Genomic DNA, 24,627 nt, shown 5'->3' on the forward strand with positions numbered 1-24,627 from the left:
AGGAAAATGCAAATTCCCTGCCCACCTAAGATGGGCAAGATTAGAAACTCTGGAATTCTGCCCAACAATCTGCTTCCATAAAAGTCAGCAAAGCTAATTCTGATGTGAGCCAAAGTTGAAAAATCTGCTTTAGGATTTCAAGTTTAGGAAGGTGTTTAATAGCTTTTTACTCAAAAATACTGTCCTTGGATCAGATACATCAACCCCAGGAGGAAGACTGCTAGGTAATCAGAATTACGAGATCGCCGCAGATGTAGAAAACCACAATTCACCTTTGGATTCTGGTATTTCTTTAGACAATATGGCAAAGCTGAGTACCAAGAAAATACTTGGCAGAAGCACCTTTCTCTGAAGATGTGGCATCCCCACTGCTGCTACGTCCTGCTGGGTGAAGACAGATAGAACATGTCTGGGGGGGTTAGTGGTGGTGATGAGATCTCAACATGCCAGTTGCCAAGTCCATGGGTTCAGAGCAGAAGGGCACCTCACAGATGCTGCCTTTGATATAGATCTTCTTGTGTTTTGCTGTGTGCAAACTAACTATTGAAAACAAACCAAAGGAGATCAATCAAATCTGTTTCCTTGTACTGGAGGGATCAGAGGTCACGATGTAGGAGAGGAGAAACCCAAAACTCTTTCTGCTAAGCAAGCTTTGGCAGAGCACTCTGAGGACATATTGTTCAGATTTCCAGATTGTGCACAACAATGGAAAGAAAATGCTGATTGCTCTCAAAAAGCAACAAGCATGTCTAAAGCCAGACCAGATGGCCCTGGAACTTGCCCAGAGGGAGAGGGAAGGATCTAAAAAATGAACCCCAATTTCAGGCAATTTATGTTACTGTTTGCTGAGGTAACTTTCAAGTGTATTAGCAGAGTGGAAATTGTGTAGGCAATTGGTGGGAACGGGAAGGAGAGTGCAGGGTATCCAAGAGCCTGGAGCTCCAAGGTAAATGAAAAGAACAGAGCAGGCAGACACTGCTTTCTGTGACTTCAGTGACAGACAAGCTTGAGTTTGTCCCCAGTGAATTTTGCTCCAAAGCTATCATTTACTTCTTTGGCTTTATTAAAATGTTTGGCAGGAACAGGCTTCCTTGAGCAAAACTCAGAGCCTCGGCCTATTTTAGGAGCTGACACATGGCGCTTGAGTTGCTCCCAGGTTTCCATACAACCTTAAACAGCACATTTTGGCCCAAACTGTGCTGAGTGCTGAGAAAGCTAACCCAGTTCTCTTGCAAACTGGGAGGGGATGGGAAGGCTGGGCTTTCTTTGACTCCAAGGTGGTCAGTTCTGAGGTCTGACAAATCTGTAAGTGCCACAAGTCAAAATTAATTCTCTGCCTCAGACTAAAGTCAAATTCAGGTATTTAAGAAATTAATAGGGTCATATGAGTGGAGGAAGGCACACTGTAAGCTGCGGCGGCAGGGGGCAATGAAGTTCAGAAGCCCTTTCCTGCATTGACTGAAACTAGCATTGTGTGCTGAGATATTTTCATTTCTGAAAATTTTCATTTATTTGGTTTTCTGGAACAACGGACAGTAAGAGTGAACACATCCTCATTGAGAGACCTCGTTTTAAGTAGATGCACCTCTCTGCTGTGGACCAAAACATTTCCTACTCCAAAACAAGAAGAAAAAACAAAGACAGTTTTAAAAGCATGGATGAACATTTAAAATGCCATTTGACATGAACAGAATCCTCACTTTGTTGCTTTAACAATGGTCAATGTACAAACCAGCTTGATTGTTGGAATTAATCACTTTTTAATATTTTCTACAGAGTAGAGTAGACATTTTAAAATCCAGGAATAAAATATATCTTGGGCTTCAAGTCATTATTCCATTGCTACAAATATCAGCAGGGTTAGGAATAAACACACCGGTACATTGTTATAGATTATTTTATATGAATTTTTCTGGGCTAGTAAATACACATATCATCAGGAATCTAATATCAGTTTTCCATCTGCTTGGCTGATGGAAATACTGGTCCCATTTTTGCCTCACGTGATTTGCCACTGTCACTGAACAGGCAGACTTTAAGTGAGTGACTTTCTCGAATATAAATGAGTTTATAGTCAGGCACCTTTGGCTGCGGCACTTGCTCATTGCTTCCCTTCTTGTTTCTTTTGTTGTTTCTGCAAAGTTCCTTGAAATCTTGTAGTGCCAAATAGATGGAACCACTTTCCAGAGACATCCACAGGGATTGATCTCTGGCTGGAGAAAGGCAAACAATTGGGCAAGTTTTCAGACACAAGTTTTGTTCTGCCCTTGGCAGTCATTTGCTTCATGTGTCCCCAGGAAATAGATTGTTTCTGGCCTCCATCACCACTCTCAAATTCTTTTTAAAATATACTTTTATTTGAAATACAATTGTATCGTTTAACCCCTCCCTTCCCTTCCTGCAACCCTTTCCAGGTACCTTCTCTCCAGTGCTCAATAATTGTTAGTTCTGGGAAGTCTGTTGCTCAACAACAGATGAGTGAGATGCCAGTTATCTCTGAGCAGTGGACTGCAGAAATTCAACATTGTCTGATTCACCCAAAATGTTGAAATGCTTGCCTGAATTATGAAAGCATGTCTTCTATTTCCAAGCATAGTAATAAAAAAGATTATTTTAAAGAAATTAGTAACCACAAATTATTTCAGATAGATATAAGTATATTTCATATCTTTTCTTTGTTACACACACACACATGTATATATATATATATAATTCTTAAGGCATAATTTTTGTATTTTAATGTCATTGGAGCTAGGATGCATCTTATAGTTGATCATGACTTAAATTCAATGAAATATGCTATTCAATTTAAGATCAGTGTAATAAGGCTGTAGATTCACAGTCCATTGAAGCATAACATAGCATGAAAGCAAGTTTGAATGAAAAGATAAAGCTGTTTCAAAAACCATTCAATATCCATTATTTCTCACACTACATAAAATGAGCAGTCCTTGGATAAGATACAGGGAAAGTACATGAAGGCATTTACTTGATGCATTCAGTCTCTGGGAGATGTGATTCAGTAGCAGAGAGGACATTAAATTTCCACCCAGATAATTATTGGCTAGTATGTAAAACAATGCAAAGCTGACTGCCATGTGCTATCTTTCAATACATTCTCTCCCTGCTTGGCATCAAGGAGAACCAGTAAACTTCCGGTAAATTTCCTCCTGTGCCTTCATTTCAGCTTTGATTACAGGCAACAACACCCAATGTAGAATTAACATGTCACTGATTTCCAGCCCTCATTATCAACCTATCTTGATAATGAGGGAGTGAGTAACTGTGGGCCTCAGTGTGAACACATATAAACTGAGAGAAGTGGTTCCACTGCATACCCATGGCATTCATGTTTGCCTCAACCATAATAGTTTGGTTCTCTGGCACCTGTTATAAGTAATTTTTGTTGGAAATTAGCACCCTAATCCACTGGAAACCCTGATACGTTTTTGGCATTATATTCACTTTCACCTCAAATGCCAGCATTGGATTGACAGCCTTGATTAAAGTTGACATTCATGAAAGATTTGCTGCATTGAGTTGAATCACAGTAGGTGATAGTGTTGGTACATTTGCTTGGTATTCAACAACACTGTCTTTGAATCAGGCAGTGTCACTACAGCTGAGTGGCTTCTGGCTGTTGCCAAGTCAGCATGCAGAATTAGATAGTATACACCCAGTACATGTAGCAATGGTAGAGAATAACAGATCTGTTTTTGTGCAGCTGAGTCCTAAAAGGTCTTTAAAACTCAGCAAGAGAGAAAGGGCAGGATGAAAGGACAGAGGAGAGATCCAGCGGGAGCAATATCTTCAGCAATGACAAGTGTCTAGGGGTCTTGGTTTGTCAGACTTTGAATGTTGACCACCAGTTTAACAAATCATTTCTTGATTGGGTTATGTTTTCAAGATATGGAACCTCCTAGAATCAAGTGCCCAAGTGTTAAAGAGCGTATTGCTGAACCAAATAAGCTGACAGTCCGGGTGACCTGGGAAACCCCAGAGGGAAGAGATACAGCAGATGGCATTCTTACTGAGTAAGAGAAACGTAATCTTCTTCTCCCTTTACTCCCCCCCCTCTCTCTCCTTAAACCCTTGTATGTTATAGGAAAGCATGGGTGTTGAACTACATTACCAGCCTATTGTCTCTTAGGAAATACTCTGACATTTCCTAAATGTGATAAATTTACTACACAAAGTGGAGTATATCTACATTGGTCTGTTTATGTTTCAGACCTGGTTACTCTGGTCACCATCTAACATACTATATTGCTTATTTGTATATAAAGGCATAGAATATATAGTATTTATAGATTGTTTGTTGTCTGTCTTTACTACAAGACATTCATTACCTTAGCCCTAAAGGCATATAATCCGTTCTTAGATTTCTGCAACAGTTGAAGCCTTGTATAATAAATTCAAAACATAAAATGGCAGGTCACCACATGACCCCTTTTGTCTAAAAGCTTTTCAGTTTTGTGGAGGATCTGCTGCTAGGGTTGGAATTATGACATTTAATGAAAGGACCATGGTAGACTCTGACCCTCTGTTCAGTGTAGCTGTCTGTCTCCAGAGTTCAGCAGCATAGAGACAGTCCCACAGACTTGGAGCAAGGAGGAAGGAACCATGGTAGCATGGGTTCAGAGAAAGCTGACTTGTCCCCTGATCAACTCATGCCTGGGTTCCTTGCTTTCCTATCACATAGTCTGTGACTCCCCTCCCCATTATCTAACCCAAGCTACTTTAACATAGTCTGTGTCTATGGGGAAGGGATTTCTTTTGAGTCCCTTGATGATTCCTGTGATTTTCAGAATGAAATGGAGTCTCAGAGAAGTCCTATTTGAAAGATTACTCTTTTCTGGTTCATCTGAATTTACGTTTGCTACCTAAGGATTTTAAGAGCTGAAGGCATTTAAAGTCAAAAGTGACATCTCTGAGTGGTGGGATTTCCCATACTTTCCCAAGATTCCTCACTTCACATGCCTTGTTAGCATGCCCCACATATGTTCCTCAATGTTGACAATGATAATCCCACATGGCCATTATCATCAAATATCATCATTCCTAGGAGCTGCAGTGAGAAGGTGTGAGTTTTCTATACATTAAAAAACTAACCAAAAGCTGTCATTTGCCAACTGGTGTTGTCAAATAGCTAAGAAGATAGATGCTATAGTCACCCCTTGCAGTGCAATCTTGGCCAAGTTCCTTAGCCTTTCCTGAAAAATAAATGGAGATTTCTACTCACCTAGTAGGAATTCTATTAGGATTAAATTAAATAATAAATAATAAACCATGTCTGATACATGTAAGATTTGTATAAAGCAGATGACAAATTTTGCTTTTACTAACATAGTATTAGGATACTCAAGGATTCACAGTGAATTTACCATTTGCTCAGAAAGGTCTTCACTGACCCAGGTAGAAGAAGCAAAGAATATTCTAGTACCTGTTGCAGGCTCAAATTGCCAAATGACCAACTTTACTGTACTCCGAATTTTGCTCATAAAGCATTGTGTTGTCTGCCCAACAGGGAAGATATGCAGGCTGAGCCCCCAACCCTTGTTCTATCCTTCAGCAATAAACAAAGAATGAACAAACAAAAATGCGAATCTCCCCTTAGCTGAGATCAAGTTGCTCCTGTGACACAGAGGGAAGTACAGGAGACAGCTGCTCACACACCAGACCATCTGTTGTGGTTAAAGGGCTCAGAGGCTGCTCAGCAGCAGCGTTTCCCTCTGTCCTGTGCAGACTCAGAGCTCAACCACCACTCTTTAGGTACACAAGCATAATCCTACATATTTCTGCTTCCTTCCTTAAGTGTTATTCTAAAAGGCCTCCCTCCAGGCTCGAATTTTCCAGAAGGAGACCATAAGATTGAATATACAGTCTATGACAGAGCTGAGAACAAGGGAACCTGCAAGTTCCGAATTAAAGTAAGAGGTGAGACTGTTGCTTCCTGGTGACTGCCAAAGAAAGAGGGACCAGGTCCCTAGGCCAAAATGTTCTAGATGCCCCCTGTAGTAAGGCTACTGCCAGCTTTGGATGAGGCTTTGGTGATGCAGAGGGAAGAATTTCATTTTACTGGTCAGATTTTAGTATGGGTACGTCATGTAGGAAACAGGTTTGTTTCACAGCTGTCTTTCTTTTTTTTTTTTTTTTGGTTTTTACGAGACAGGGTTTCTCTGTATTGTTTTGGAGGCTATCGGTCCAGCCTGGCCTCGAACTCACAGAGATCCACCTGCCTCTGCCTCCCCAGTGCTGGGATTAAAGGCGTGCGCCACCAACCCCCGGCTCACAGCTGTCTTTCTAAGAAGACTACCACTTAAGAATTTTTCTATTTCTGAGATAATACCTCCAATACCTACAGAGTGATTAGGAGTCCCCTCTTTCAGGCCACCAAGAGGTTATGCTCTTTGTCTTTCAGACTTTTGGTCTACCTGAGAAAATATTTTTTGAAAACTTTGTGTTTCATGGTTTGGACAGGTAGTCAGTACCATTTGCTATTCAGGGCTCAGGTTTTTCATCTGTAACATGAAGAGGCAAACACCGCTAACTCAAGGGTTTCATTGGCGTGGGTGGTGACCATTATTGACCATTAGGGAATAGTCATCCTAGCCTCCCACTTATATCACTAGTTCACTTATAACTTCATAGCAAACCTGGGGCCTCACCTTCTCTGGTAACTTTATGGAAGAATGCTCAGGAATAAGGCTATTCTGGGTTTGTGTCCCCTACAGTCAGACGCTGTGGCAAACTCAATGTCCCAGAGAATGGTTACATGAAGTGTTCCAGCGATGGTGACAACTATGGAGCTACCTGTCAATTCTCCTGTATTGGTGGTTATGAACTTCAGGGTAGTCCTGCCCGAGTATGTCAATCTAATCTCGCTTGGTCTGGCACGGAACCCACCTGTGCCGGTATGTGTGCTGTTCTTTCTCCAGCTATCATCAAATCTGAAACCCCTGACTCCAGAGTGGGCAAAAGCAGATGTACTTCCTGTACATCATAAAGTTCAATGTCATCTCTGCACATCTGAGTAGGTGAAAAAGGTGCCAAGTCCATGTTGCAGTTAATCTCACCTATCTCCTCATCTTGTGTTTGCCTGTTCTCTGATCCTTGTTTCATATCTTCTAAGAAACAACCTGGAGGCCAGAACGCAGGGCTTTAGTGACATTAAACCAATACACTGTTTACTTACTTTTATCCCTCTACTTTAAGGCAGGAGGAGGATCGAATTTTCAATGCTAGTACACTGCTGTGTTTAAACAGCATAATTCCTGCCTTGCATCATTAACTTTAATGCCATACACATCTTGGGCATTTGAAATCCTTCCTTCTGTGTAAAATGAGGTAAATTATACCTCTTCTAAATGTGATCATCTACTGAATGCTATAATAGAGCAGTTCCTAGTGCAGGGTAAGTCTTCAACACATGCCAGTATTTCTTACTGATAAACAACAATTGGGCTAGGCATAGCCGAGAGTATGAAATCTAGATTGCCTGGGAAACTCCAGACCAACTTTTTATTTACATGCTTCCCCTATTCTTGATGCCAGATGTCTCTTCCTTTGCCCCTCCTTTAACCCTACCATTCAGAACTGATGGATGAAGTTCTTCAATTTCATGCATTACAGCAGAAAAGCTACATATGTCTCAGACTCCTCAGCTAAGTTCTTAATATCCACTTTTGTGACACTGAGGCCTGGAATATATTGTCAAACAATCTCATAAATTTATATATGTACATGGGCATAAAGCATTGGAAATGAGTTCAAATTCAGGTATGTTGTCAGTGTAAAATATATATCAATTTAAAACTCGTAGCACAATAAAGAATATAAAGTATCCCTACTTTTTTGTATTGGTAGCATGTTGAGATATTTGGATATATTGGGTTGACATATAAAGCTATTGTTACATATTTGTTCATACATTTATAATGAAGCTACTAGAAATTTTTAAATTGTACAGTTATATAAATCTACTTATATTAAGCAAGGCTGTCTTAGTCTGTGAGTCACAAAGGCAATGTTAGAGATAAGACCTGTCTCTCATTCAGAGAAATAGTCCAGAAGTTGACACATAGATGTCACTCAGTGTAGTTGAACAAATGAAAATGTTAATGAACAGTGATTTTTAAAGCCAACTTGAAGTTTAAAATAATAGCACCAAGTTCATAAAACCTACATAGTGTGTTCTTATTTTTCTTCTGCAATTTCTTTTTCAGGGGCCAGACTGTTTGCTGCCCTGTTTGCTGAGCCAACCATTCAGGGCTGTTTGTCATTGATCAGTTTCCATGAAAGAACTATAATGAAATGACCTTGACTCTTGTTCTCCATGGCCATATTGAAAGAACAATGAATTTATGTTAGATTAGCCACTAAGTTCAATGTGCTTTGTTACAGCAACAAGATAGAACTAGAACACTTTGTTTGTCTATTACTGGTGCTTCATATACTCACTTCTCAAATCAACTACTTAACATTTGACTTCTCATCTCACAGTCTACTTAGGGTTTGGTATATGCCTGGCTAAGTTAAGTCAGAACTTAGGGAGGGCTTTTGAACTTATATGGCCATTTCTGGTTACAGCTATGAATGTCAATGTCGGTGTTAGAACAGCAGCCGCCCTTCTGGATCAGTTTTATGAGAAAAGGAGACTCCTCATTGTGTCCACACCCACAGCTCGGAACCTCCTCTACAGAATGCAGCTGGGAATGCTGCAGGTGAGGCCTTGAGAAAGAGCTAAGGTGGGAGGGAGCTCTCTAACAGGAGGAAGACAGTCACTTCAATAAAAGCCAAGGCCAGACTCAATGCCTAATCTGTTTAGGGTGAGTTTAAGGGACCAGCACTTTAGAGACAGTCATTCATTTCTGGTGCTAGTGTATAACCTTATTAACATTGACTTCCCAGAGCTAATCCAATCATTCTCCAACCATCGAGCTTTGTCGGTCTTTGCTAATAAGCTTAATTGGCACGTTGTCCAGGACCAGCCAAGGACAATTGTCTTTACTCATCCTGTCCAGCACATTCATAGACTGGAGGTGATAAATCAGTTATCTTTCCAATAGACAAGCTAAGGAGACAAAGGGCATCTGAAAGCCTCGAGGCACCATAATCCTCCCTGGGAATTTCACCTATTCTGATAGTGAACTCTGCTGCTACTGAATGAGAAAACCAGCATGTTGTGGGAGGTTATTGGCACATGCCTTTAATCCCAGCGCTCGGGAGGCAGAGACGGCGGATCTCTGTGAGTTCAAGGCCAGCCTGGTCTACAAAGCGAGTTCCAGGACAGCTTCCAAGACAATATAGAGAAACCCTCCCTGTCTCAAAAAACCCCCCAAAAAAAAAGAATCTGCAAGGATCACACTAGAAGTTGCCTGGTTTCATCTTGAAGTTGCATAGTAATGAGTGGTCAACTTCACTGAATTCCAAAGAAGCAGGCTATGCTGCACTTTTTTTTCTAGGATCTCTCATTCATTTATTCCTGTTAGAACAAACTCGGTTTATCCAAAATCAGCTGTTTACTATTCATGCCAGCATAAATAGAACAAGCAACAAGTATTTCTTTCACTATTCTTTGTCATCTGAACAGGTTGCCCATGAACTGTGAAGAATCATGTGAAATGTTTGGAGTACCTAGATATGAACCAAATTCACTAAATCTGTTTCATAAATCCCTATCATCTACCTGCCCTTGTACACCTGTCTTAGGGTTACTATTGCTATGCTGAAGCACCCTGACAAAAAGAAACTTAGAAAGGAATGGTTTATTTGGTTTATAATTCCACATTCATAGTCCATCACTAAATTCAGGACAGGAACTCATGCAGAGCAGGAACTTGGAGGTAGGGGCTGATGTAGAGGTCATGAAGGGGTGCTGTTTACTGGCTTGCTCCTCATGGCTTGCTCAGCTTGCTTTCTTTTTTTTTGAGACAGGGTTTCTCTGTGGCTTTGGAGCCTGTCCTGGAACTAGCTTTTGTAGACCAGGCTGGCCTCGAACTCACAGAGATCCGCCTGCCTCTGCCTCCCGAGTGCTGGGATTAAAGGCGTGCACCACCAACGCCTGGCCTGCTTTCTTTTTTTTAAATAAAATTTTTATTTAAATTAGAAACAACCTTATTTTACGTACTAATCCCAGTTCCCTCTCTCTCTCCTGTCCTCCCATGCTCCTACTGATGCCTCATCCCACCCCTTATCCACTCCTCAGAAAGGGTGAGAAGTTTTCGAGCCCTTAGCCTTAGCCCATCCCTGTTCCCACTGGCTTTAGATAAACTGCTGATTAGCTAGTTAGCTTTCGCATTTTGGATCTAGATATTCTTATATTTTGTCCTCTTACCAACATATTCACATTTACCTTCAAGGAAGACTTGGTTGACTTAGTAATAATTGTGTTAATTCATATAGTACTGTTGAAACAGTGCATTATTTAAAATTATTTTTCCAATTCAGTCAGATTCATCTGATTTATCTTCTGTGAAGTTTTTGGCTTTGATTGTCACTGCTACTCCTGGGGAGACCTCCAAATATGTAGTTGACTGAGCCACACATCCCCAAGCCTCTTGCCAAAGGTCAACTAAGAGCCCAAGAATTATTCCTTGTTTTCTTGGGGTTTGGGTATGGGAACATAGGGTAGGAGTATGTGAAGGGTGGGTAATTAGTGAAGAAAAGGGAACTCTGGAAAATATTATCTTCTTTGGTTTTTCGAGACAGGGTTTCTCTGTGTAGTTTTGGAGCCGGTCCTGAAACTCACTCTGTAAACCAGGCTGGCCTTGAACTCACAGAGATCCATCTGCCTCTGTCTCCTGAGTACTAGGATTAAAGGTATGCACCATCACCCCCTGGTTGGAAAATATTCTTAATTCCTCATAAGAATGAAGTTAGAAACCTCAGGGTGGGGATAGGGATAAGGTGTTGGATTATTTTTAGGAAATTTGACTCAAGCAAAGTCTTGCCGTGTATAGAAGTACCTTAGAGTAACCATTAGGTTTAGGTTTTCAAAATCCCATTGCCAGGGTGTTTTGAGTATTTCCACTAGGAAGATGCTTAGGTTTTGTAGGCACCAGATTAGCCTTAGGTTTTCAGCTCTTTTCAGAACAATTTGGAATAAGCAAAGTAGCACCCATAAGACCATTGCTAGGTGCCAGTCTGCAGTGTCTTAGTTATCCTCACACTTTCCCTGTGGTTCTTCCTCCAGCAAGCACAGTGTGGCCTGGATCTTCGACATGTCACAGTGGTGGAGCTGGTAGGAGTGTTCCCAACCCTGATCGGCAGAATCAGAACAAAGATTATGCCTCCAGCTCTAGCTCTGCAGCTCAGGTAAGGGGGCGTTCTCTCCTTAAATTTCATTTCCTGTGAGTACACTTGGATCTCACCATGGATGCTCTTGTATCTGGTCAGGTTCCTTGATTTTTTTCTATTCAGTATTTAGTTCGGGCAACCTTCAGTGCTTAATTGCTTTTATTCTTGGAGTATTATTATCATGCTAATTGGCACGTTCTTGCATGTTCAACTGAATTATGCAGTGGAAAATTGCTAGTGTTCCCCCCCCCCCCGCAACCAATCCTATTCTCTCTCTGTAGCTGTCTGCCTCTCTCTGCCTCTCTCTGTCTTTCTCTGTCTCTGTGTGTGTGTGTGTGTGTGTGTGTGTGTGTGTGTGTGTGTTTGTGTGTGTATGTGTGCTGGGGATTATTAAAGGAGAGAAGAATCTGAAAACCAAATGACCTAAGCAGCAGTTCCTGCTTCTATTAAGACAGATACTAATATCCCTTTCAGGCTTGATCTCTTATTTTTTTGTACATCTTTCCAGAGCACTTGTCAGCATCCCTGTTTCAACAACTATATCTCTTTTCTGCCATACTTATAAAGCTAGAGCCCTGGTAGTCAGACCTTGATTAATGTATTAAAGAGAGATTTAACAGCTAAAAAGGCAATTTCAGAATAACCTACATTTTTTCTTGTATCTCTTGGTCACCTTGAGATGGATAATTAGGGTAAACTAATATTCCCTAAAAAAGTCTTCCTTTCTTGCCTAGATTTTATCTTTTTTATACTGCAAGTATCTGTTCTCAAGAGCCCAGAAGCCTCCTTGTCTTTTAGAGTCCCAGATGTTCATCATCTTGTACATTATTATCTGAGATATACATATCCTTTCAGTTTTCTGAAAATGGGAAGAAAGAAAGTATAAGCAAACAATGGTATTAGTCAGGTTCTTGTTATATCAACACATAGGGGCAAGTAACTCCTACAATTGTTTCTTTTGAACAAAATTCTAAAGTCTACAATCAGAGATGGGCAATCTCCCTTGCTTTGAGTCTCTAGTGAAGGTCACCTATCATGGAGGGAACATATGGTCATGTGAATTGCTTATATCAAGAGCCAGGAGACAGAGAGACAAAGAGACCAAAGTTTCATAATCCTCAAGGAGAGGCCTCCAAATGGCTTAAAATCCTCATGGTAGACCTCACTTCTCAAGGGATCTGTCATCTCCCAGTAGTGCAAGCTAAGTAACCCATTAACACATGGGCCTTTGGAGGACCCTTACCACCCAAATTACAGCATACCCTTCTGTGTTTACCTTGAAAGTGTTCCACATTACTTAAACCCCCAGTCATTGGCCAGAGCTAATCACATAACTACAATTGAACTTCCAAGGAGGCTGTGAAATGCAGTGGTTTGTTATTTTTATGAAGACAATGAAATGGAATTTGGTGAATTCTACCAAAGGTGTTCAAATAAGTTCACAAAAAATTTCCTAAAAGTTGTGTCACAGAGAGATTCCCTGGTTAATTTTATGTCACTTTGACACAATCTAACATCATTTGGCAAGACAGATCTTGGAGCCAGGAACTGAAGCAAAGGCTATAGTGCAACACTAATTATTGGCTTGCTTCCCTGGCTTACTCAGCTTTCACTTGCCCAGAGTTGATACCACCCGCAACGATCTGCCCACCCTACTATAATCATAAATCAAGAAAATGCCCCACAGACTTGTCTACAGATCAATTGAGATTACCTCTTCCCAGATGACTCTGGTTTAGAGACAAAACAAAACAGAAATAAAAACAAACAATAACAACAACAAAACACCTTTCCATCATACCCTTTATCAATTACTTAAAAAACTTGTTGCAAGAGACTGATGTTCAGTGGATAAAGCGCTTGCCTCATAATTGTGAAGACAAGATCAGATCCTTAGAACCCAAGTAACTTCTAAGATGGCATGATGGGCCTGTCTGTAACTCCAGCCTTGGAAGACAGAGACAGAGATCTCTGGAGCAAGATGGCTATCTAGATTAGCCCTATCAGTGAGCTCTGAGTTCAAATGAGAGTCCCTAACTTGAATAAGATGGAGAGCCATAGAGGCAGTCTCCTGACATCAACCTTAGGATACCACACCCACACATATGTACATGTGCTGTACGTAGATGGTACATCCACATACATGCAAACACAGACACATATACATCACATACACATTCATACATAAAAATAAAATTTATCCCAGATTTTTAAAAATTACTTTTTTAGGATAATAGTTGGTAGACACAGATGCACACATATACTATAAATACCTATACAACAATAATAAAATCTCTATGTAATTTTAAACTGTTTTAAAAATGAAGAACAGAGCTGACAGGAACCAAGGACATCACTTCAGTAATCATATTATTCTCAGACTTCCCTGGAAGGTGACCCAGGAAAAGTTCCTTCCAATCTGATAATAGTCATTATGTAGCTCAGAAATACTGCCAACCTCACTCTCAAACCAAACCCACAATTCATGAGTACTCTATCACCCATCTCTGAGATGTCTGTGGTCTCTCAGTTCCAGTGGGACCCAATCCTGTTGCTGTTGATGATGTGACCATTTCTCTTTTCCCATGGTATTTGTCCTTTCTTATATTCTGTGCTCATCAAGGTACAAGAGTCACATGAAGAATGTTTGTGATAGTCCCAGGGATGTTACCATTTTGGCCTCATAACTGTTAAAAAACCACATGGTGCAGTGTTTCACCCAGCTATCGTCCCTATAACATTTCTTGAACCTTTGTCCTTCCAGCCTTGCTTAGTTTCTCACTCCTGTACTTTCCTGGAAGCTCCTTGTGCTTGAACTTGCCTTGGATGCTTCGACTGGGGGATACTTTGTGGAGGCAGTGTAGTCATCTTCTTTTGGATTTCTAGTAACTAGATATTGATTAGAAAGTTAGCTTTCCTCTGTGGAAAATATTAATTATCCCACATTTCACAATACTGCTTCTTGAAAAGTGCACTCAGTTTATATTTTATGCATTGATATCCTTATTCATTTTTCAAGTAAGCATGAAAACGAATGAGTTTCATTAAGGCATTTTCATACATGTATGCTATTATATTTTCCTTTAATTCATCCCCTATCTCTGACTGCCCAACTCATCTCACTTACCTTTCTTTAAAAAACCAACTTGAAACTATTAATAAGAGGAAAAATCACTTTAAATTCATATTACAGAGTATGTTCTGCCTGATACACAACCTCAAGACATTTCAACGGAAACAAAAACTGGGAGAGGAGGTTGGGTGGCCTCATTATTTCATTGGGCTCAGCTGTCTGCTTACTTTCCTCTTGGCTTTCTTTAAACATGCTGGTATTGATATAAAACATCGACATAGATGAAATACATATGTTGAAAAAATACCACACAGTTGAAATCATGCCAGTAAATTTTGAGAAATTATTTGTGGTACTAATTATAAGCAAATAAGTAAGAATGTCTGGGAGTCCAGACAGTTCTAATTGCATTCCTGAAATAGTCATCACTATATGTTTGAATGTTACTTTAATCAAGTTTTCTTATTGAGGTCCCTTTTGACACTTGAGGGTAGATTTGTCTGGTTAGATAACTGTCCTGTGTACTGTAGGATAAATATATCAATATGTCTGACATTTACCAATTAGATGCCACTAGTATATAATTCCCTTCTTAGGACAACCAAAAGTGTGTTTAGACATGGCCCAATGTCCCCTGAATGGTAATATTTTTGCTGATATTCATCACTGTTATAGTTCTGATATCTTATAGCCTTGTTCCACATGCTAGGTACCAACTTTTGGTTTATAGTACCTTAGGTCTTCCAGACCATAATAGCCTAAAGAAGAGTTTTTTTTTCCTTCTGAATACCAATTATCTGGAGATATTACTAATAACACAGATTTTCATTTGTCAGGAATAAGTTCAGACATGACCTTCTTTCTGAGTAAGTTTTCATGTGATGCTATGAATCCAAGATTCACACTTTGAGTAGCAGAGACATAAAAATGATTCCGTTCTTCCTGACATCAAGCATTTCTTTGCAATGTATTACCAGAGGGCTTTCCTTACCCCCCTAGAAGTCTTCAGGGTCAGGATTTAACATAACCAAGTCTTCTTTTTGTTTATTCCAGGCTGTTGCTTCGAATCCCACTTTACTCCTTCAGCATGGTTCTAGTGGATAAGCATGGCATGGACAAAGAACGCTATGTATCCCTGGTGACACCCATGGCTCTCTTCAACCTCATTGACACTTTCCCCTTGAGAAAAGAAGAGATGCTTCTACAAGCTGAGATGGGCCAGACTTGCAATGCCTGATGTGCTGTTACATTTGTGGTGGTTCCTCATCTCTTTTTACATAGACCTGTGCCTTACATAGTACCCATTTCCTGGGAAGGCCTTAAAAACGCCCTTGATGTACAGATTCTCATTTGTAATTTTTAAAGTCTATTTTATTATGTACTTTCTTTGCCCTTAAAATTGGCACAATGTTTTTTTTAACTTTGAAATGTTTCAAAATATTTGAATATATCTACTCTTTCTAACTCTCTCTTTGGTCTATTATGGCTGGTTAACTCTATAGTTACAACCACACACATGCTCTCTGCATATTATTCATTGTGCAACATACCTTTCTTTCCTTTTATTGTTTATATAAGACTTTTGTTAATAAAATATTTTGAAGCAAACATGCTAAAACTCACTTTTTAAAAACAACTTAAATATGAGGCTTACTTGCTTCATGTGATCAGTAGTTTTTAAAGTGCAATTTTTTTGTTTAAGAAAGGGAAACTGAGATCCCCACAAGGAGGGCCTCACCCTCCCCAGGGAATAATATGGGGATTAGATGGGGGACAGAAGGGGGTGATGGAGGGACAAGGGAGGAGGGGTGGGAGAGGAACCTGGGATTGACATGTGAAGCATTCATGTTTCTAGTTTAAATAAAAACATATGAGGAAAAATATAAAGAAAAGGAAAAACAAAACAAATCACCCTCCAAAACCCTAAAAACAAAGAAGAAGCATGAGAAATACAAACACACATGCACACATAGTGCATAAAAAAGCAAGGGAAATTGTAGGCCTGACAAGGGATTGACTAAGATGGGAGAGAGCTAAGACTGTGACAGAATAGCAAATTAGTATATTAATCCAACAATCAAAGAATGAAATCTTTAACGTCTTGCAGCTAATGGTATGAGAACGTAAAACTAGAGAAAGTGTTGACTCACCTTATTCCATTTTCCAATGGAACAATGTATTTACCTTGTCTGAGGAGCTAAGTAATACAGAGCTGACTGGAAGCATACAGGAAGATACACATAGGTTACAGGTAACCATAATGAGGTTTTATATAAACAGTTAAATAGCTGCAGATCAGGATATCAGTGAATGTCCTGTAACCATTCACTTCTGGAGTCTGTATGTGAAGGTGAAGTGGAGCATTGTGGATCTTGGTGATTGTTGATGCGTGGAGCCTCAAGCAAATGGATCTCTCAGTTATATAGAGGCTGGACTCCAGTAGAAGTTTAGGAGTGGAACTGTACTGTCTCAGAGTCCTGGGAACTGTCTTCAAAGACCCCTATTTTCTTCTACTCTTAATAGGAAACCTTATGAGAGATGTCTGAAGTATACTCCTCTTCAGTGGACATGCTACCGATGATAGAGAAATATCACAGAATCCCATTCCTAGACTATATGTAACTAATAATTGCTTAGAGATGGAGAATTAGCTTCTCCCAGGGATGATCCCTCTAATGGGTTACCCAATACAAAGTGGTCAGCCTGAAGCCATGCAACACAAACTACACAGAAGGGACTCAGCAGGTTGTATTTATATATAACAATAGTAATAAAATAGGCCACCAGTTTGAGAGGGAGTGAGGGGGAAATGTGGAGGGTGTTGGAGTGAGCAAGTGTAACTAATTCAGAGATGATTAAAGTATACAAGAGGATGTACATAGATTACAGATAAATACTATGCCATTTTATGTCAGAAGCGGAGTAACTTTTGGGGTCCTGGAAGCAATCATTCTTGAGTTTGTATATTAAAAAGCATGATTGGCCAGTAGAGCTGCATTCTCGACTGCAACCCACCCTCCATGGTTTCCACTCCCTAGTTGCACAACAGATCCCTTTGTGGGAAGGTCAGCTTTACTTAGGTGGCCTGAATTTGTATTTGTCAGTGGTTGAGCCTGAAATATCACACCTTGGAATTTAATGAGGAGTTAGAGTGTACTCTTAGGCAAACATTTCCAAATAAGTCAGTTTGGCCCATAATCTTTTCTTAAACAAAACAGTGAAATGATAGAAATCCAAATTCCAACATCTAGTGTCTTAAAACAGGAGGGACGCTGAGCACTATTCTCACAGTAGATTAGACAGAGTAAATGCCAACTCTTGAATAGATTTACATTCTATGTAGAAAAATGAACTGTTTTTCTCCTATATACTAAAAGTCACTCTTTAGCCACTGTTTCCTTTATATGTATCAGATTAAAGTAAAAGCACAAATGGAGGAGGAATGTCAAATAGTGATGAACTTTATGTAGTACCTTATGCCATGGGACAGCCTAAAAAGAACTTATCTAATTTATTCAAACCAGTCTTTCTAGTTACTTTGAAATATTATAGCACTTCCACCCTCTCCACCAAATATGCAGATTATTTGAAGACAGATGGATGAAGGAATGACCTGCAATGTTTTAAAAATTAAATACTCTACAAAAATATATGGGAAACATTTTTTTAAAGTTATCAATTGCTATCTCTAGAATGCAGGTTTCTCCCTGGATGTCTCTTGAGATTTTTTAAAATATACATTTTGAAATCTTAGAAAGAAACAACTGGAGCTAGGGTGATAACTCAGATCAATTGGTAAAGCGCTCGCTGTGTAAACACGAGGACCTGAGTTCAGTCTCCAGCACCCATGTAAAAAGTCAGGAAAGGAGGCTCACACTTGTCAGCCTCTGGTTTCTACATCCAAGCATGCATAAGTACATGTATATTTCCACATAGAGCATGAATATGCTCACGCGCACACACACACACCCCTCATTCTTGCTTGCTCATATGCTATGCTTTCACATGTTGTGTGTGCATGAGAAAGAGTGGGGGGAGCCTTAAAGTATATACACTCTTGGGTACATGTGTATAGGGAAGAAATAGCCATTTAAGTGAACTGAAGCCAAATAAAAATACTGTCTGCTCAATAGATGGCAGCGGAAATCGCCGTTCAATTCTTTCAAGTTCACAGGCCTGCTTAGGATCTGTCCTGGCTCCCAAACCACACTTGCCTGTTCCAGTGATCAATTCGAAACGCAAACAGTTTATTTACAGAACCTGAGTCTCAGCATCTGGCTCTGTCCTGAGATGTAACTCATCAGTTTTCAGTTGCTATCATTTCTCTGACTTCATCATCTTTTAAAATAAATAGACAACACATTTTATATCTTCATTTAAACCTCCTCTCTCCTCTAATCCTACAGGGAAATATATTGAAATTTGCACTTAATCAAGGACCCCAAAACTGAAGTTTACTATGACTATTTTCTAGTTTGCCTGTTTTTTTTGATTGTCCTTATTCTTTTTCATCTTCTTTTTCTTTTTTGCTTCAGCTGCTGTTTATTGACATTGAGGTGGGCACTATGGCAACAGGCCTGGAGATGCTGCAGAAGAGGAGGTGGAGAGTGGAGAGTGTGCCTGCAGTCACAGCTCAGTGGAGTGCACAAGGAGGAATGGGGGAGGCCAAAGCTGTTGGGGAAGCAAATCAGACCCAGGGTCACGGGTTATCTACACAGGAACCTGGGCCCCACGCCCTAAGCCCCAACTCTTGCTGTCTCCTGACGCCAAGCCATGGCTGGGAGTTCTCTGGGCAACTTTCTCCAGAAGGAAAACCACACACAGAGATGGTGCTGCCCTTTTGTGATAAAGGCAGAGGGTTTCCAATTCTGCATTCCTCCTTCATCCCTAGCTTGGGTAGGGCCACATGATAGACAGCTGAGCTCTAGTCCATATTTCAAAGGCATTAATTTTCCCTGGTGTCCCAGCCCACCAGCGCCACAGTATGGCCCAGAGTGAGCACTACAAGCGTTGCTGGCCTAATGGATGGGATGGGGGAGGGGATGGGACAAGGGCTAGGAGAGGGACTCCAGAGCACCATCAAGGCACAGGCACGACACGCATGGTGTTGGTGAAGCCAGAGCCAAGGCGCAACCCAGTCAGCACAATGGCCATATCTCCCTTCTTGAAGAAACCTCGGGCCTTGCCAACATTCATGGCCAAATTCACATGGAGGTCTATATCCTCAGCCCAGGCGTCCAGTACCGCATCTTTACACAGCACAGGGAAGATGCCAAGGTACAGATGGGCCCGACGAGCTGTCTGGGAATTGCGATTCACAACAATGATGGGAGCACGTGGGCGGTACCTAGCCACCTGGTGAGCGCTCCTGCCAGATTTGGTGAGCACGATAATAGCCCCATTGCAACACTTGAAAGAGGCCTCCAGGGCACCTACGCAGCAGCTTCTGTGGGGTCGTTGGTAATAGGCGCCAGACAGTGGAGTTCCTCGAATAACTGCAAGTGGTAGATGGTGGCCTCTGCCTCACCGGCAATCAGGTGCTGCATGCAGACAGCTTCCAGAAGGTAATCCCCTTTGTCTGTTTCTCCCGAAAGCATGATGCAGTCAGCTCCATCTAGGACTGCATTGGCTACATCACTGCCCTCAGCATGGGTTGGGCGAGGTTTCTTGATCATGCTCTCCAGCATCTGAGTGGCACAGATGACAGGCTTTCTAGCTCGGTTGCATCGTCCTATCATCATCTTCTGAGCCAAGAAGACCTACTCTGCAGGAATCTCAATGCCCAGGTCACCCCGAGCCACCATGATCCCATCACTGGCCTCCAAAATCTCATCAAACCTGCGGACACCTTCATGGTTCTCGATTTTGCTGATGATCTTGATGTTCTTGCCCTTCTTTCCCAGGACCTTCCTAACCTCATGCACATCGGCTGCCTTGCGGATGAAAGATGCAAACACCATGTCTACATCCTGCTCCACCCCAAACTTCAGGTCCTGGATGCCCTTTTCTGACACAACAAGGAGATCCACAGCAGCTCCAGGGAGGTTCACCCCCTTCTTGCTGCCCAAGTAGCCACCATTCTCCACCTCTGTCACCAGGAAGTCAGCACCTTTCTCCTTCACCTTACAGATGTTCTTATAGTCCAGCCACAGGATGTTCTCATCACACTTCTTCATGTAGGCGTTGCCCAGGGTGATCTTGAGGGTGGCTGCCTTCTTCAGCTCCACTTCTGCAGTGCTGCTGTCTTTGATGAGTCCAGTCCTGATCTCAGGTCCCTTTGTGTCCAGAGCCACAGCAGGTCGGTAGAGGATGGGGTCAGATGCGAAGCTTTCTGTGGCTGTATGCACATTCTTCATAGTTTCTGCATGATACTCATGAGTTCCATGAGAGAAATACAGACGAGCCACATTCATTCCAGACTTGATGATCTACTTCAGCATCTTCACAGACGGGGAAGCAGGACCAATGGTACAAATGATGCCAGTGTTGCGGGACGTGATGGGTGAGGAGTCAATGTCCAGGCGGAAAATATGTTCCAGGAAGGTATCAGCCATGGCTGCATGGAGCTGCTGGGTCTGAATGAAGGCAGTTCCGGCTTCGCTGTGTGGTTTCGGTGTGGTTCCTGAAGTCCTCGGGCATACTCGGGAGAGTGCAGCGATGCCTAAGTGGGACGACTGAAGGGTCCAGACGAGTCACGGGTGTGCCTATTCTTCTTCTTCTTCTTCTTCTTCTTCTTCTTCTTCTTCTTCTTCTTCTTCTTCTTCTTCTTCTTCTTCTTCTTCTTCTTCTTCTTCTTCTTCTTCTCCTCCTCCTCCTCCTCCTCCTCCTCCTCCTCCTCCTCCTCCTCCTCCTCCTCATCCTCCTCCTCCTCCTCCTCCTCCTCCTCCTCCTTCTTTTTTGAGACAACGTTTCTCTGTGTAGCTTTGGAGCCTATCCTGGCACTCACTCTGTAGACCAGGCTGGCCTTGAACTCACGGAGATCCGCCGGCCTCTGCCTCCCAAGTGCTGGGATAAAAGACGTGCACCACCAACGCCTGTCCTTATAAGATGGTTTATATATATTATACAGATACAGTGATTTTCTATAGGTGACTGACTCAATAGGAGTTCCTTAACCCTTATCAAAAAGTTAATGAAGGCTCTAGAAGGGTATATAAGGTAGTCATCAATCTCATTATCAGGGGAGGACATTTAAGGTAGCCTCTCTACTATGACCTAGATTGCCAGTTGGTGTCATCCTTGGAGATCTCTGAAAATCTCACTAGTTCCAGATCTCTTCTCAAACCTATAGTGGCTCCCTCTATCATGGTATCTCTCATTCAGTGGCTGATGGAAGCAGAGGCAGACACCCATAGCTAAACACTGAACTGAACCCAGTTGCAGAGAGGGAGGAGTGATGAGCAAAGGAGTCAAGACCCAGCTGGTGAAACCCACAGATACAGCTGACTTGAACAAGGGGGAGCTCATGAACTCCAGACTGGTGATTGAGAGGCCAGCATGGGACCCTTTACCCCCTGAACATGGGTGTCAATGAGGAGGCCTTGAAAATTTATGGGGCCTTGGTTAATAGATCAGTATTTAGCCCTGGCATACGAATGGAGCCCATTCAACATGGAGACATGCTCTCTCAGACTGGACACTTAGGGGAGGGCCTAGGTCATGTCCGGGATGATATGACAGACCTTGAAGATTCCCCATAGAAGGCTTTACCCTACCTGGGGAGTGGAGGGGGGATGGAGTGGGGATTGAGGGGGTTGGTGGGGGCGGGAGAGGAGGGGAGGGAGAGGGAGCTGGGATTGACATGGCAAACAAGCTTGTTTCTAATTTAAATAAAAAAGTTAATGAACAGTGAAGTAGGAGAAAATAAGTATTTCCTATGGAACTACAAGCTTGACCACTGCGAGTCTTCAACTGTTGGATTTGAACATAGACAGCTGGATGATGAAGGAGAAGAAAGGCAGTAAGGTCATTCAAAGCATGTTGATCCAAGGCTAGAGTGAGGATATCTATATTATTTATTATTTATTATTGCAATGAAATTGCTCTAAAATTTAGTGGCTTGAAGAAACAAACATTTTATTATCTCACAATTTTTGTGTCATAGATTTGAGAGGAGTCTGTATTGAAATCTCTGATGAAGCTGTAGTCACTTCATCTGTAATGGCAGTTATCTGAAGACATGACTAGGGCTAGGGGATCTACTTCCACGGTGGCTCTCATGACTGGTTCTTGGAAGATGCCTCTGTTCTTGCTCATATGAGCTTCATTGCAGAGTACTATATTGTTCTCAGAAAATGAAGTTGGTTTTCTTCTAGTAGAGCTGAACCAAGAGTGACCAAAATAGAAGGGGAATTATCTTTTATGACAGAGATTCAAGAGATACACTATTTTACTTTTACTATATCCAATTTGCCACACAGATCAGCCCTTTTCAATGTGGGTGGACAGCATAAAAGGGCATGGGTACCATGAGACAAGAATCACTGGGGGTTATTTTGCAGGCTGAATTCCACTGGATACCATACTTCATGGCAAATTCTTAATTTAAGCTATGACTTCTTATGTTAATAAAATAAACTTTGGAATAATTAAATATAATTCTAATTGTGACTCCCTGCTTTGTAGACAAACTCCTAATTTCCTAGCTTCTTGGAAGGTTTTTTGGTAGTCCTGGATATTTTCAGTGAGGTTTTGAAATCTCTTCATGAAATTTGCATTTCTTTAGTCTTCTATTCCACATGAAACTGAAACTACTTGGAGCAGATTCTGTTTTTTGAGACCAAGACTGAAAAAACACATACAGCAAAACTGAAAGCTATCTTCAAAAATGTATTTTCAATACTTGTTTACTTGCAATTCTAAAATTGACAGAAAATTTCAAGTACACTTTGGAGAAGTATCAGGCATGGTGTAATCAATTGACATTATTAACCCCCCCCCATCAATCTGCATGGAGAAAAAGAGAAGGCATTTGTGGTGAATAATCTATGGGTACATTATTGTCATGAAGGCATGGTGGCAGTAAAAGGTTAGAGAGTTAATTGTAGCATCGATGTATTATGTGATTGTAACAGGCATATTGAAAGACTGTGAGAAACAGTTATTGATCCTAAGGTAGTTAAAGAATAAAGTAAATATAGAGATGGAATGGCTTTAGGAAGAAAGCGTCATTGAAGTTTGTGATGTTAGAATGATTGGTGTGTTGCCTCCACAAAGGATGAGACTTCTCAGGATTCTAGCAAGAGTTGAGGCAGAAATAAAATCAATCAAAAGAGATGAAGGAGGTCATTACATACTCATCACAGGCGAAATCCACCAAGATCAAGTGTCTATCGTGAATATCTATGCCCCAAATACAAAGGCATCCACATTCGTAAAAGAAACATTACTAAAACTTAAATCACATATAAAGCCCCACACACTTATAGTGGGAGATTTCAACACACAACTCTCACCACTAGACAGGAATACCAGACAGAAACTCAACAAACAAGCAAAGGGTCTAATAGAAGTAATGAGCCAACTGGGATTAACAGACATCTATAGAACATTTCATCCACATAAAAAAGAATACACCTTCTTCTCACCACCACATGAAACCTTCTCAAAAATCGACCACATACTTGGCAACATATCCAACCTCAGCAGCATCAAAAAATGGGAATCACTCCATGCATCTTATCAGACCACCATGCTTTAAAATTAGAATTCAACAACAACACAAATTGCAGAAAACCTACAAACTCGTGGAAATTCAATAATGCACACCTGCACCATTCCTGGGCCAAAGAAATAAAAAAAAGAAAGTAAAGACTTCCTAGAATTCAGTGAGATTGAAGACACAACATACCCAAACATATGGGACACTTTGAAAGCAGTGCTACAGGGGAAGTTCACAGCACTAAGTGCCCACATGAAGAAACTGGAGAATAGTTATACTAGAGAATTAACAGCACAGCTGAAAGCTCTAGAACATGAAGAAGCAAACTCCCCCAGGAGGAGTAGACAGCAGGAAATAATCAAATTGAGGGCTGAAATCAATGAAGTGGAAACTAGGAAAACAATACAAACAATCAATGCAACGAAGAGTTGGTTCTTTGAGAAAATCAACAAGATAGACAAAACTTTGTCCAAACTTACCAAACAGCAGAGAGTGAACATTCAAATGAACAAAATCAGAAATGAAACGGGGCACATAACAACAGACTCTGAGGAAATTCAGAGAATCATCAGGTCATTCTTTGAAAACCTGTACT

The 24,627-nt window shown here is 41.1% G+C and overlaps 1 protein-coding gene and 1 pseudogene across 2 annotated transcripts in view; one reads left to right on the forward strand and one right to left on the reverse strand.

Moving 5' to 3' along the window:
- The window catches only part of Srpx (sushi repeat containing protein X-linked), a 70,198-nt gene extending 54,219 nt beyond the window's left edge, over window positions 1–15,979 (forward strand). For both annotated transcript variants that reach the window (XM_040733721.1, XM_040733722.1), the window contains 6 exons: window positions 3,908–4,034; window positions 5,816–5,937; window positions 6,735–6,914; window positions 8,590–8,723; window positions 11,195–11,316; window positions 15,425–15,979. In XM_040733721.1, coding sequence (XP_040589655.1) covers window positions 3,908–4,034; window positions 5,816–5,937; window positions 6,735–6,914; window positions 8,590–8,723; window positions 11,195–11,316; window positions 15,425–15,608 — 869 coding nt within the window. In that variant the 3' untranslated portion in view covers window positions 15,609–15,979. The remainder of the gene's footprint in view (window positions 1–3,907; window positions 4,035–5,815; window positions 5,938–6,734; window positions 6,915–8,589; window positions 8,724–11,194; window positions 11,317–15,424) is intronic.
- Window positions 15,980–19,450: 3,471 nt separating this feature from the next.
- On the reverse strand, window positions 19,451–23,278 carry LOC101838349 (annotated as a pseudogene).
- Window positions 23,279–24,627: the final 1,349 nt, after the last annotated feature.

This window comes from Mesocricetus auratus, unplaced genomic scaffold (genome assembly GCF_017639785.1).
Source record: "Mesocricetus auratus isolate SY011 unplaced genomic scaffold, BCM_Maur_2.0 Super-Scaffold_100033, whole genome shotgun sequence".
In the NCBI taxonomy this organism is placed as follows: domain Eukaryota; kingdom Metazoa; phylum Chordata; class Mammalia; order Rodentia; family Cricetidae; genus Mesocricetus; species Mesocricetus auratus.